Source organism: Pagrus major, chromosome 21, assembly GCF_040436345.1.
Source record: "Pagrus major chromosome 21, Pma_NU_1.0".
Classification (NCBI taxonomy): domain Eukaryota; kingdom Metazoa; phylum Chordata; class Actinopteri; order Spariformes; family Sparidae; genus Pagrus; species Pagrus major.
This window is the reverse complement of record NC_133235.1, coordinates 26,802,074-26,817,128: the sequence shown is the minus strand read 5'-3', so window position 1 is coordinate 26,817,128 and position 15,055 is coordinate 26,802,074. Positions and strand designations below refer to the sequence as shown.

The window sequence follows — 15,055 nt, the reverse complement described above, 5'->3', positions numbered from 1 at the left end:
AAATGAATGAGTTGTTTTTTTTAAAAAAAAAGGTACCAGGAAGAAGTTTAAAGCATTATTTATTAATACATAAAAAAGCATTTACAGCAAATATCTGCGTGCTTAAATCAGCACATTGTTAAATATTAAAATCATGATTAAAAAAAAAAAAAACATCAGTGTAAAACAGCAGCAAATTGTCCCACACTTTACACCCGACATGTACAGAGAGACGCACGTTTGCTGTGAGTGTGAACTTTGGTGCTATCCATTAAAATCCAACCAGTGTTCTGTATCTTAAATAACTATTAGAGACGGGATGTGTGCAGTAGATCTAGCTGTTTCTTTTAACTAAACAGAGATTGCTTCAAGTTTATCCTCATGCTGGTAGTGCATCTCCGACATCACCTTTATAAGATTGACTCGGTTCTGACAGTTTTGCCGCTGCGTCTGGCGTCTTTAACAGACTTCTCCATCATCATCCTCGCCTTCTCCTTTTCTTCGCTCTCCAAAACTGCAATTTTGTCCTTCTCCTTTCCCTCTTTCTGCCTCCTCTCTCCTTTCTTCTGTTCTTTCTCCTCACTCTTCTTCATCTCCTTCAGCTTCTTCTTGATGGCAGACCGATCACTTTGGCTGCACACCCCCAGAGCCTGACAGCAGAAAAAAAACAAGAAGTAGAGGGAGGATGCATGTGAATGTAAACAGAAGAACGTGGATTCTGTACAAATGCAGGTTAATTTGAACATTTCACTTGATCAAATATTGTCCATATTATTTATTACAGGTGGAATGGTATAACCATATAGTGTATGTTGACTGATGAGTAACAAGAAAATGCAGCACAAATACACTAAAGATATTTTTGAGCTTATTTAGAGACAATGTGGATGCACAAAACAAGTGTACAGGTACTGGTTACAACTCTGCAAATAACCAAATAAAGTAGTCCTTATGTTTGTTTCTGTTATAAACACATATGTTAAAAAGTTCAGCTGATATATCCTCAGATTTTTTTTAAATCTCTTAAATATTTATCTTGGGTTGGTGACTTTTTTTCCTCCTTTAAATACTCAAAATTATCAAAACAGTCCGCAATAAATTATAAAGTTGACAACTAAATTGATTACTCTATATATTAGAATACAAAAAGTTGTTAATTGAAGGTGACAAGATGGAACAAGAGTGCAGAAGGATTGCATCTTTGCCTAGCACGTTTGATTGATTATTAGCTTTCCCTTGGTATCATCTCACCCACTCACCTTAAGTTTCTCAGTGTCTAAGTTGAGCAGCTGTGTCCCGTCCACACCTCTGGCGGTGAACTCAGGCGCGTACTGCTCCATGTTCATGGCGACTAACCACAGACACACCTGCTGACTGTTCCACTCCAAGATGGGCCGACTTTGCCACTGGTTGTTGTTATTGCTGGGAACTGGGTCATCGTCCAACGTCTGACAGGACACCAGAGACGAGACACAGACAGAGTGAGGGAGAGGAGGAGATAAATTAGAGGAAACTTTAATTAAAGCAGAGGGTAGACTTGGGGAAACAAATGACTGGACAGAGAGAACACCATCTGGGAGAAAGTAAGAAAGAAATAAAGACAATGAAAAAAGGGACAGACTCACCTCAGAGGAGGAAAAGGTGAAAGTGTGAGAGTGCCCAGAGAGGGACAGATCAGAGACATGACCCACCATGCTGGAGCTGCACACTGGAGAACCAATGCTCTGGAAGCAAGAGAAAAAGGCCGCCTGTACTTCAAACCCATGCATGTGTGTTTATTTGAGATATTTACATCGGGAAGTTTGGACAGAGCAGGAAGATGGCATGCAGAGAGCCTAATTTATAACCATGTTAGTCCAAGTACGTGTTAGCATGTAGTGGAGTCCTTCACGACTTCTTACCTGATCTCTTCTACCCGTGGTGGTCAGGTACGGTAAACTGCTGCTGGACACAGATCTAAGTCTCTCCCTGCCTCTCTCAGCCTCCTCTTCTTTTTCTCGCCCTCGCTCCCCAAACCAGGGAAAGGGCAGGCAAGAAGGCATGGAGGTGACTGAACCTGATGGAGAAACTCCTGCCGGCTCGTCCACCAGGTCACCACACGACCCCCTGCTGGAAAACAGTGATATCAATATTTCTCCTTTTCAAATATCTGGTGTTTCTTTTCAGTATTTAAGTGTATAAAATACAAAAGTGCATAAAAAAAAAATCAATACTTAAAAACTGTATGGTATGGATCATCAGGTATGAAATAATTTAATGTTAATCTCCATTTTTCTATTTTTTTGTGCACATGTGACATCATACCTGTTGGTTATGGATCTCTTGCGGTGTTTCTCACTTCTCCTTTTGCTGAGAGACTTGCGAAGGCCGCTAAAAAAATAAGCAAATTATAAATCATTAAAATTATCAGACACTGAGGCAAATAAGCAGAACTTTACTATGGCTGAATCTATAAACTACATAGCGAGACGGAGACCCTGCACCTGAAGTCGGGAAATTTCCTTTTGGACTTTCTGGATGCGGATGAGGATTGTGAGAGAGACGGAGTGACCATGTCGTTGATGTATATGGGAGGGGTGAAGACGAGGCTGGTGGGAGGTTGAGGACTGAGGGCGGAGAAAGACGAGGTGCTGGACAGGTCACTTCTGCTGCTCCTTTGGACCGCTGTGGGAGCAGACAGCGAGCGGCTCTCCTGGTGTTTCTGAGCGTCTTCTTCCTGAAAGCAGCACAAGAACACGTGTGTGTGTGTGTGTGTGAGTTTCACAGTTAGAAACAGAAAATTGAAAAGTCAGTTTTACGGCTCCGTCTCCTACCTGCTTTCTAAAGCTCTCTCTCAGTTTGTCTCGAGAGGGCGGGTGGCGCTTGGATTTCTGGGCCAGCTGAGCTCTGGCTATGTGAGCACTGGAGTCGAGACGTCCTGTATCAGGAACTGGAATGTTCCAGTCTGGACCTGAGACACAAACACAATCCATTTTCCTCGGTGAAAAAGCACATTTTTTATTCAAGATGTTCAAAAAAACATTTCTCACTGGATTTACAGTGTTTAAAGAGCACAAAAACTTGGTTCCTGCAGGTTTCAACAAGTTAAATTTATGACTTTTGAAGACCATTATGATTGCAATTCAAGACCTATTTCACATCAATACGTGCAGGAAAACAACAACAACCCTTTAACCTTAACACACTGTCTGGAGGTCGCAGAGTGGGTCGCGTCCTGATGTGAATACAGAGCGATGTTGGGTGATGTCAGGCATAGTCTGGTGTCTTCAAATGCGACTCTACTGTCTTAACAGTTGCAGCTGGCTTCACATTTGTTATTTTCAACAGGCTTTAACCAACATCTGTCCTTGAGCCAGATCTCATTGAACGTTCGCTTCCATTAATTAGATGAAAGAAACATTAACAGATATAATCTTAACTTGTTACTTCTAGAAGTAGCTTTTTTTCTATGACAGGAGATGACAGAGTTAAATATTGTACTTTTTTGCTTGACTACATTTATTAGTTACTAGTTAAGTAGATTGCCTACTGCATCAGAGTCAACGTAGCACATTTTTTAAATTATTTATTATTTTGCAATCAGAAAATACTGGTTCTGATGATCAGAAAAATAATTGCATGTACATTTATTGTTCAACAGTTATATCAGTTAAGACTTTTACTCAAGTACCATTTGTATGAGTGACTTTCACTTTTACTATAGTAATACTTTATCACGATATCTTTACTTTTAGGAAAACTATTAATTTTGGTTACACTTTAATACACTGGTTCTCTGATTTTGTGGTTATTGGCTTCATGTTAGTTTCATTTTATAGTTACAGTGCAAACAATAAAATGTTTTATTCCAAAAACATCTAAAAAGCGAGACTGAAGTTGATGCAACTTTATAAACAATGTTAATTTCAAATCTCAACCACGTCAAAACACTAAAAATGAATGCTTTCACTTTTTACTTGCCAGCAGCGACACAACAAGAGACATACAGTCACATAATGCACACACTCCACGGTAATTTAGCTGCTTACCTGTGACTGAAGACTCCACAGAGTGGTTCTTGCTGTCTGGCTCTTTCCCCTCCAGCTGTGCTATCTGTGATAAACAGAGTGAAACAATGACTACAGAGAAATGGCAGGCTGAGTAAAGTAAATCCATACAGGACTGAGAAGTCTCACCTGGCTTTGCAGTCTTTCAACTGTCTCTCTGTGCTGCTTATCTCTCTCCTCCATTTCTCTCCTCATATCCGCTTCTCTTTTCTCCCTCTCCTCCTCTCTGAAAAAAAATATTTGAAAAGTTTTAGTCAAAATCTGGGAGGACATGCATCATTTTGCCAGCTTACACAGTAAAGTCCAAGAGTCTTAGAAGTAGTGTTCCACATTATCAGAGAAATATTTGGATGGATTGGATAAAAACCTGCTCTGGTATTCTCGGACCAGTCTCTTGGCCTTGCTGTATTTGATCTCCAAGCTTTCTGCTTGGCTCTGGGCATCAGCCAGTCGCTGGCTCACAACCCTGCACAGTGTCTGGGCCTCTTGCCAATACCTGAAAAAAAGAGTGAGGGGCGTTAGAACCCTCTTAACCATCATTATAGTCCTTATAATGTTGCTTAATGTGATTATGCTTTTTGTAGGTTTCAGGCTCCCACTCCGTCTTTAAGCCAGTTCTTTACAACTCTGCATTTATACACTAATCATACAGATATGCAGGAGCCAGTCTGTAGCATCGTACTTCTCTATTTTGTCAGCTTTCTCTTCTCCATCCTCCGCTCTTTGCTCCAACTCCTCCTTCTGGCTCTCCCAACAGGCCTGCTGTTCTTCCAATGCCCTTAACTTAAACAGACACACAGTAAAAAGAACAGATTATTCCGTTTTTATGAATGACGTCTGCGATAAAAGTCTTACGCACAAAGAACAAAAAACACCCGTGTCAAAAACTATTCTTAGTCTTGGAAAAAATGTATACGTCTTCAATCCTCTTAACTTCAAACGCTTTCATACAACAAATGAAGTAGTCACTGATCTAACACAGTTGGATAGAAGAAAGCCAGATTTTCATTTCGCCAACCCAGTTATGTCACAGCGGTGATTACTTCAAGGCAAAGGCAGAAAAGCAGGGCTGACGGCGAGAAGTGTTGGAGCGCGGCCCGTGTCCCAGTAACTCCACACCGAGCCATCTCACACACAGTTAAATGGGTCAGACTGTTCCAAATGTGGATGCAAAAAGGTAGTGTATTAAAAGTGAGCACCAGTTATTGGTTTGTGTGCGTGTGCGAGAGTGATCTCAATCTCAGCGTGTGAGTGACCTACCTTTTCTCTGGCGTGGTGAAGCTGGGCTGCTCGGCTTCGTAGTTTTGATTGAAGCTGCAAAGTCAGAAAACAGAATAAAGATACCCTTTTACTAGTTCTGCATTACAGGCAAGGGGCAGTACTGTCCAGAGGTGTGGACTTGAATCACATGACAAAAAAAATCGAGTCACAAACTTGATGACTTTAGACTTGACAAAAAGTCAAAAAGACAACTTGACTTGAACGTACCTGACATGTATGTCATTTAAAAAGTGTGGCAAGAATCAAATCATTTCTCTTCATTTTCTCAGTCAATGTCAAAACTGTTCATTCCCAGTAAGTTCACACTTAACCTGCATTCCAATACCCATACCACCATACTGTGTGGTATGCCAGAAAAAGATTTGGTACGTCCCAATACGAAGTATGTGAGTTGCAGTATGCCAAAAAGATCAGGATGTCCTACTACATCCAGTTGCATTTTGCAGTATGAAAGCCAGCATGCTTTTCTGGCTAATCTGACCCACACTCCTCTGCTCAGCAAAACATACATCACGGTGTGTCCCATGAATATAAACAAAGCCGGGAGAGCAGACGCATTTGACAGCTCACTGGCAGCGCATTCAAGCGTTAGAAGCTTTTCTTTGTACTCCAAAATTGTCTGCTGAGGCTGCAACTGAATATGGGAGCAAGAGGGTCAAAGTTCAAAGCACACTGTCTTGACCAAGTAGCATGTCCCAGTTGTATGCATACTGCATGCTACAGTATGCACTTCGCAAGGGCAGCTGCAGTACGCAATAAAAGTAGCCTCAGCCGATCAAACAGCATCCAGACATATCGCTGCGTTACTGAGCACCAGTTGGTAAAAATGAAAACAAAGATAATTTCGTTCACGTACATTGCCGAATGCAAAACATGTGGGTCGTAAATAACAGATGAAGAAGCAACAACTAAGCAAGTCGTAACAAGCGTGATGAAGGCTTGGCCCCACCGCTGCTACTGACAACTATTTTTTCACAGCATAAAACTTGAATTCCAAACCATTTGGTTTGATTTGTTGTATATTGAATAATTTACTGTGTATTCCTGATTTATGGATGTAAATCAATGAATGCATGTTGAATGTAAAGTACCTGCTGGTATTTGAGGCAGAGCTGGTAGCTGTCCAGGCTGGAAAGAGCGGACACATCCTCCTCTTCATCTTCCTCCTCTTCCTCAGCCATTGAGCCCCTCTCTGACATGCTACTGTCATTATAATAATCTCCGCTCGCTCTTCCGCCCTTCATGTATGAAACACACAGAGAGCAGCACAATCAAGCAAAATGGAGTCGTTAACACAACTAAAAACTCAACTCCTCTTTGAGAAAACACACCTTTCCTGATGTTTTGTCCATCTCCAGACTTTCATTGATCAGTCGCGCCACTTCGCTCTCCACGCCCTCTTTCTCTCGGCCAATCAAAAACCTGCAACCGACAAGGAGTAATCAATTGGAGCTGTGAGCAATGACACCAGCCTTTTTCACAGCAGACATTTTGAAGCACAGGTTTCACTAATTACATTAATGACAACATGTGTGGCAGTGAGCCAGCATGCACAATAAGTCATTGTTCATTTGATCATTTACAACTGTGGCAAAATGTCTCCTTTTGCAAGCATAGTTTTTAAAACTATGCCTATTCCATTGATACGCAGCTCTTTCTTAAAACGTAGATTTTTCTGTGTGTTTTGGCCTTTTGTCCACACACACACTGTGTTTTAGATCACTGAAAAAACTGACCTTTTAAAAACTGTTCTTTGAAAAAATGATCTGGACGGACAGTCAATGTTGGCGTGTTTACAGACACTCAAATCACAGTTTTGCAGTTGCTGCTAAAAAGCCCCCATGTGACAAGTTTTGTTGTTGCAAAAACCTATTTCAGAAAAATTATTTTTCAGTGAGCAAGGAAAAAGTAATGCAGTCATTCCTGGCTTTAAAATGCCAAGATGCTGCCGGGCGTCCGAAACCTACAATCTCAGGTGTTCTACAAGTGCTTCCAATCTGAAAAGGCTGGCAGACAATCTAAAGACTGTGATGTGTTTAGTTATGTCAAGTATATATCATGTGTAACTGAGCGGTGTGAAGAGACTGGCATGGCTCTTTAAAAACAATATCTGGGTGGAGAAAAATTATATTTATCTCGCTTCCACTGTCTTTAAATAACTTCATTATGTAACAAACATTCAGAAGTGTGACTCTGTTACTGATCAGATGAAGTTCGTTTTTATCTAAATCAAATACCAGGCCAGGAATGCATTGTAATAGCTCGCCTCCAAATCACAGACTTTACACTCCAACTCTCCCAAAGTGGCAGCAATGCATGCAAGTAGTGAGAAAGAACAACAGCACACCAACAATGCACTGAAGTATGACAACTTACTTGACGAGGCCGGATGTATTCTTCAGGACTGTGGCTGCAAACAGCTGCGAGACTCCAACCAAGCTCACCCCATCCACTTCTACTATCTGGTCATTCACCTGAATCCTAACGCACACACACACACACAAAAGAAGATCTCATGTAATTAGAGCAACACTGAATCAGCCATACAAACAAACTGATGCTGAAATGCACCTTCCATCCTTCTGTGTTGCTCCTCCCTCAGTGACGGTCTTGACAAAGATTCCCAGTTTTTCCAGTCCCTGGTCAGCTCCTACACCCATTCCTATGATACTGATGCCCAGACCATCGTCACCTACGTGGGAAACAATTTGGAATTCATCCTGGAAATTAACAGTCAGGGGAGGAACTGTGCACCATAAAGGAGTGAAAAATATGTAATGATAAGAGCGAAAAACACCTCATAGGAGAAACCTGGGCCCTCGCTTATCAATAATATGTAGAAAAGGTTTAAATTCTCACATACAAATTAAACTGAAAATGTGAAGTTGCCATGCTTTCTGTCTGCAGTTCCTTTTTTCTACCACTGGATTCTGTGTGATATACAATCCTGAGTACAAGGTGATAAATTCCACACTTGTTGTAAGGGTGATTGTGTTGATAAATGATTTTTGAAATCAGAGTGGACGCTTACAATATCATGATAATTGGAGTCAGGACAGATCTAATCCACTATTGATCTAATACCGGTCCAGATTCCATAGTTTAGATAGATTTGTTGTCAATTTCCAGCTACACTCCTTGAAATTCTCTTATTACTTTTGAGCTCATGTAAAGAAATCGACTGACTAGTAGTTCATAACGCACTGATGTACGCTTGATTTGTTCAAGTTTTTTTTTAAAAAGGAGGTTGCCATAGCATTTGGAGGCAACAGTAAGGAGGGTCTGGTATCAGTATTGATATCAAAATTCAGGTATTGAATCAGATCAGAGCTGAAGAAAAGTAAATCTGCGCATCTCTAATGATAATAATTCTGTTCTATAACCTATTAGCCTTGATCTCATCTCATCTCATTTTCTTGAGGGTGAGGGTCGCGGGGATGTTACCGCTTTATCCCCCCCTTTCAGGGGGTTGCGGGGATTACTGGAGCCAATCCCAGTTTTCATATGGGCGGAGGCCCGGGTATATCCCTGGACGAGTCGCCAGCTCGTCGCAGGGCCCTTTCTGACGGCAGAGGCTGCCACACAAGGTGCCAACTGCGCGTCAGCAGCAATTTCGGGGTTCGGTATCTTGCTCAAGGATACTTCGGCATGTAGCTCAGTTCCGCCCAGGGGAGCCGGGGTTCGAACCAGCGACCTTCTGCACTGCTCTACCCACTGAGCTACAGCCGCCTTGATCACACATGATATTTTACGGGATTTCTTTTGTTTCCCATATGGATGCACACCCTTTTCTATCTCCACTGGAAACACATCCATCCTGTCCACTCTCTTCTCCAGCTCAAACTCAGCCGAGGCGGACACGGGGTCGATGTCCTCATTGTGTCTGTCGTACTCTGAGTTGGAATACATGCAGAACACCTGAAAGACAGCGTTAAATACACAATTCAAGTCACTGCACCGTACTTGGCTTATGTCAACACATGTCAAATTTAGTCCTACTGAACATAGGCCTACTGTTTCATGCATTGACAGCTAGCGTGTGTACCAAACAGCAGACCGACTGCAAATATTCACTCAACGAGCCACTGATTATGTTGGCAAATCTGTCAGAGCGAGAGATTCAGGAAGTGCAGAGTCTTGAGCAAACTGCACCAACGTAATGAGAGATTGCAATAAATCTCAAGATAAACACACACAAAGCTTCCATGTGACAATTACTGACACAACACTGACTCCTCTGACAATAGTTATTCACAAGTTGAGCCCGATGAATGCCATGCACACCCACAGGAATGTTTTCTGTGCGTTTGTATTGAGGAAACTCTGAGCTGACAGCATGAAGCATGTGGGGTCTTGCCTGTCCTCCTCCTCCTCCTCTTCTAATGGATTAGAAACATGTCTTTGGGGCTAACACTTCTCTTATATGGATTCAAATTCCAGCTTTAAGCGACAGTCACACAAATCTACAATAAAAGGCTTCTGTATATGCATGAATTTAGTGACAAGTGACCCTGCAGCTGTCAGTAAACTGAGCAGTAAAAGCTGAAAGGCTGAATTTGTTGAATTTTCCATTACCTTGATTGGTGCTGAGGAGAACCTGACCTTTCTCCTCGCGGCTTCCGCTGCATCCTCATCTTCCTCATCGAGCTCTTCAGGCACGCCGGGGATTTCCACGTATTCTGATAAAAGTTGATCTTCTGCATGTGCAGAGTCTTCCCATTCCTCTTTTGGTGAATGCTCTGGATGAGACTGGGAATCCTGCTCGAACACGAAAGCCTCGTTCTCAATCCCACAGACAGACGCAGATCCCGTCTGGTCCTCTTTGCCTCCTCGGACATCTTTTCCATCGCTGACCTCCTCACTGACATGCCCCTCCTTCTCACTTTTCTCTTCTTTTTCACTTCTTTCCTTCTCTTGACTTTGTTTGCATTCCTCTTCTCCGCCTTTCCTCTTCCCCACGCTGTACGACTCAACTTCCCTGTCCTCTTCCATCATGCCTCTTTCTTTCCTTCCAGCACTTTGTTCCACTTCTTCTTCTGTGTTTTTCTCTCCGTCATCCCCCTTTTCTGTGCATGCTTTCTCAGCCCTCTGCTCCTCCCATTGTTCATTCACCTGCCGATACTTGTCTCCTCCACCTTCTCCTCCTACATCCTCAGTTTCTTTTTTACATGGCATGCTGACAGGGAACTCCTTCTGGCGCTCTTCTGTGGGAACGACCGGCCTGCAGTCTCCTGCTCTTGGGCCTGCTGGTGTTGTTTCCATGTAGGGCTCTTCAAAAACATCATCCACTAGGTCCTGCACACTTTCTCTGTTCATATACTTTTGCTCCTCAGCGTTAAGCCAGTTTTTGGCCTCTTTTCGCTCCTTTTCTTCTTCGTTCTCGTCACTTTCTGATGACTCGTTCTTTATGTCGACTAGTTCTGCCCTCACCGGCTGCTCAGGGGTCAAGCAGAGGTTGAGATCTGCAGTTTGTTTCTCTGTTTGGGATGCTGTGGTTTGACCATGTTTGTCAAGATAGGAGGGAGATGTGCTAGAGTCTTCGCTAGAGCCATCCGATAAAGGAGATTTAGGGTGCCTTGTCAATGAGGCCTGTGCAGGAGGCGTCACCGAGGAAATATTTATGCTGGGTGGGTTTATGGATTTGTCTTCATCAAAGCAATCCGTCTCTGTACGCTTCCTATTCCCACTTGCCTCTTCCTCCTTCTCCACCTGGCTGACACCTCCTCCCACCTCATCCTCTTCTCCTTTCCCATCCGCCATCCCCTTGCTCACCCTGCCTTTCGAAACCTGCCCTTCACCCTCCATCACCTTGGTCTCAAACAACTTCCGCGTTACAGAGAACTTCTGAGCCAGAGCAGCTCTATCGATATCCGACATGTCCTCTGATCTGGAGAGTTTATCTTGCAGAGAGGGTTCTGGAGTCGAAATATTGGCCACACTGCTCATAACAGACGAGGAACTGACGACTGATCGTCTGGATCCAGAGAAAGGAGAAGTCTGGGGCTGTAGGCTAGGGATATGTGGAGACAGGAGGGGCGTGGGGCCAGAACTCGGCACTGGACCACCATCTTGTTTCAGCTGCTGGCTGTCCATTTGCAGGAAGATGTTCTCTCTGATCTTGGTGCCCCTGGTGCTGTGAACCCTCCCTCTGCTGCCTGTGCTGGCGCTGGTGCTGGTGTGAGACATCATGGGATCTGACAGGCTGGATAGCAACTTGGTCGAGTGCACAGCAGAGCGCTGGGCGGAGGCCGCAGCTTTGGTCCCAGTGTCGAATGAGCACTTTATGGCATGGAAGTCAGACTTGTAGGTTATCCTGTGAGGGGAGGCGCTTCGGCCTTTGCTGTCCGTCCGCATCATTTGGGAATGAACCTGTGAAGCCAGGAAGAACTGAGGAGGAAGCTTTTTCACAGCTAACGTCAGCACCTGGACAAGTGTTGCACAGGTAGATAATGTTTGAGGATCTGCTGGTAGTGTACAGTGGAATGGTGGCAATAAGGCAATAAATATGCTGGATAACAGAGCTGGTGTTTGAAGAGGTTACTGCGTTTGTTGGATGACAGCAGGTGATAAAAGCGTACTCTGGAAGTCTGGAAACTTCATTGTCAGCCGGTGGCGTTCAGATGATAATTCACCATCACCACAGCAAGAGTCTCCTGGAAGAGTGGTTTGAGAAAAGGTCAAGAACTGCATCAATTCATTGAGGTGAACAGGCACACAACCCAGCGGGTCATTAATAATACGAATTACTGCAGAGACAAAGTATCAAGCAGCTTAGTCATGACCTGAGGCTTATCAATGCTGGGATTAAATCAACAAATTTCAGTGCTGGGTGCTCAAACTCACCGCGAAATTTGGAGGGTTAGCAATTGAAAGCACCGTCAAACACACAACACGTAGCCATGAGGCGTTTAAGTGACACAGGTAGCTCACCTGTCTGCAGGAGCAGCGATGCCCTTTGGACAACCGCTGCTTTCAAGTGCTGTCGGAAAAATGTGCGGATTGAGCGCTCAGTGACGTTGTAAATACATCACCGTCATTGTTAATACTAGTCAGTGTGATTGAGCCTTCTTTGTTCCTAAGTCCTCGGCATTGTGCGTCAAACTGGTCGTTTCCGTTTCGTTTATTCAACTTGCTAAGTTAATTAGCGTAACTTAACCTCGACTTGACCCCGCTGTTGTGTTTTGTCTCCCCTTCGCTGTAAGCCCTGCAGCACAACACAATATTAGCTCTGCCTTTTTTTTAAAAAAAAATAAAAAAATAAAATCCTATCATTAGCTTTGACGCTAACTTTAAATAAAACGAAGTAGACGTAAATGTAAATGAAGTAGGTTTTTTTTACGACGGCATTTGAAGGCAGCAAATCTCAGCAACCTGGCTGGAGTGCGCGCGCAGTTTAAAGGTCGCCTAGTGACAACAAACAGCTAAACTAACCTGCACCCCAACTCACCAACATGGCAGCTAACGACGGCGCATTTCTTTACACGAGTCCCGCTCGTCTTACCGTCCAAGTGTTTGTTTGTTTGTTTGTTTGTTTTGCAGTCAGCCGGTGCCGACGGGCTCCCCTCGCTGTGTGTTAAACGCAGACAGATGGCGACTCATGTCTCCAAATACTGTAAATGGATTATCCTCCGTTAATCCTGTGTAAACGACTCTAGATACTGTGAAACACTGACGGTGAGTGGGGGGTACCGGTACCGGCACCGGGGCGAGTTAGCCTACATTTAGTTACACCTGTGCCCCTGTGATTTATTTACCCACAGCAAAACAGGAAGTGTCAACAATGTGGTCACTGCTCACTTCAGCTTGTTAAAGTATTACTATTCTCTTAAAACCAGCCACAAGTAAAGCAGATATAAAAGACAGTGATGCCATCTGTCACAACAAAGACTCACTGTCCATAATGGCTGATGATTTGCATGTGTGCATCATATACTGCACATAATATAATCTACTGCAGCTGTATCTCACACTGCTAACAAACATACATGTAGCTGCTCCATCCACTTACCTTTACCTGTCTTTCAGCCTCCCTGCCAGTGTTGTTGTCATCTGCTGTGAGAGGCGATATCACTGTGACAGAGGTCCTCCTGGGCTCAGAGGTAAGCTGTGTGTGAATATTCACCTGTGTGCATGATGCAGGTTAGTGCAGTCAGCCAGATCCCCCACTATCAACCTGTGTGTGTGTGTGTGTGAGCCAAAGGAGAGCAGTGATGCAGCACCTGCTGATGTACGCGTGTGTGCCTACCTACCTACCTGTGTGTGTGTGATGCCAGTGGGTGAGTCGGTGCAGTAGCTATGTCTGTCTGTGAGGCTGGCTTGTGTGGCAGATGGACCGGACCAGAGTGGACTGGACTGGACTGATCCGTGCAGAGCCGGAGAATGGTTCTGCCTGCTGTGACCTGGATCTGACTGGAGACCATTGTCCCAGGTGGCACTGGGACCTAGTTGATATAAATACTAGCCAATCACAAAAGCCTTGTTCTGAATGAGGCTAACCAAAAAGGAGGGAGGGGAGGGAGGGAAAGGGAATTGAGGTAGGGATGGAAAATGAGGGAGTGATGTCAGGGTGGGTGGCAAAGTAAATTTAGAGAGGTATGGGCTGCAAGAAAGTGAGTGAGGCAGAGATGGAGACAAAGAGTGGAGGCAGGAATTTAACCTGGATTGGTAGAAGTGAAAGACTCTCTCAGGGGGAGGTTGCAATCATATGAATTGAGTGGTACATGTGGATAAAACGGTAAATTACAGGTATAATGGATGTTGAGGAACAAGGGCAAACCCCTTCTATTTAACTCAGCAGTGATATTTATAATTGATGGTGGGTAAGATGAAAAATACAGGGACCTGTCTGTGCTGACAAAACCCTCAACTCCCACTTCTGCAGCAGCAGGTCACCTTGACTTCTATAGAAGTTGGTGTTTCTCCCTCCTCAGGCTCACATTTTCTTAAAATGAGCATGATGACATAAATTTCTTCAGACACACACAGCCAGTACTCGCAACACTGCAGTTCTTTTGTGTTTGTGGATTGTCATAATGTTGAGCTGGATGATGATGATTGAGTAGGGGGCGTGCGGTAACAAATCGGTGTCGGTGGCTTCTACACAATGCCAGAGGACACAGATTAATGATGCACATTTTCCTTGATGTCCCCCCTTGATTTTATTTAGCTTAGGTTAGTTTAGATTACTGAAGAAGGGACAGTGCATATTTATAAAAACACATGGTAGTACATGAGTAAAAATGCCAGAATTAGCCAAGGGCTATTTTTCATCTGCAGTCCCCTGGCTGATGTTCAAAAGGCTTCTTAAGCCTGGATGTTATGTCTTTTATCTGGACTCTGAGTCTGTAATAAAGTGTGAATTGAAATACGAAAGAAGCAAAAGAAAAGAAGAATGAACAAAACAAGCAGAACAAAATAGGACACAAAACAAAATAACAGGCATGCAGTTTAAGGATTGTTGTTAAGAACAGTATAACCAAATACAGTACAGTTGATTTTAAATTGTATTCCACTCTCTTGAACCTCTGACAGACCAGGCTGATTGACTAAAGGCCCTTTTCTGCAACAGAATAGTGCAATCTCCTCTTATAGGTCCCCTAGTGGCACAATCTGTATCAGTTCGTCTGTTAATATAGGCCACAAGTGGCTGTGCAGTGAAGTCATGACTAACTATATATTTTACACCAAGTTAGCATATTTCATGAGGTCATCCCAACTTAAAATATGATGTCTTTTTTCTTTAGATTAAG

At 43.5% G+C, this 15,055-nt stretch overlaps 1 protein-coding gene across 5 annotated transcripts; it reads right to left on the bottom strand.

Annotated features, from left to right (window-relative positions):
* Positions 1-42: 42 nt before the first annotated feature.
* LOC141016285 (uncharacterized) lies at positions 43-13,334 on the bottom strand. Of its 5 annotated transcripts, none has more exons than XM_073490555.1 (19): positions 13,315-13,334; positions 9,882-11,959; positions 9,092-9,224; positions 7,878-7,998; positions 7,683-7,787; positions 6,638-6,728; positions 6,398-6,544; positions 5,286-5,339; positions 4,708-4,808; positions 4,393-4,521; positions 4,155-4,251; positions 4,008-4,071; positions 2,793-2,929; positions 2,463-2,695; positions 2,284-2,349; positions 1,881-2,088; positions 1,605-1,703; positions 1,239-1,427; positions 43-629 (listed from the first exon to the last, which is right to left on the bottom strand). In XM_073490555.1, exons 2-19 carry the CDS (start codon positions 11,661-11,663, stop codon positions 390-392), a joined length of 3,996 nt encoding a protein of 1,331 aa, XP_073346656.1. In that variant the 5' UTR covers positions 11,664-11,959; positions 13,315-13,334; the 3' UTR covers positions 43-389. The 5 variants fall into 5 exon arrangements, with proteins under 5 accessions (XP_073346656.1, XP_073346655.1, XP_073346654.1 ...); XM_073490554.1 differs by lacking the exon at positions 13,315-13,334 and adding an exon at positions 12,237-12,316; XM_073490553.1 differs by lacking the exon at positions 13,315-13,334 and adding an exon at positions 12,150-12,236.
* Between the last annotated feature and the right edge of the window lie 1,721 nt (positions 13,335-15,055).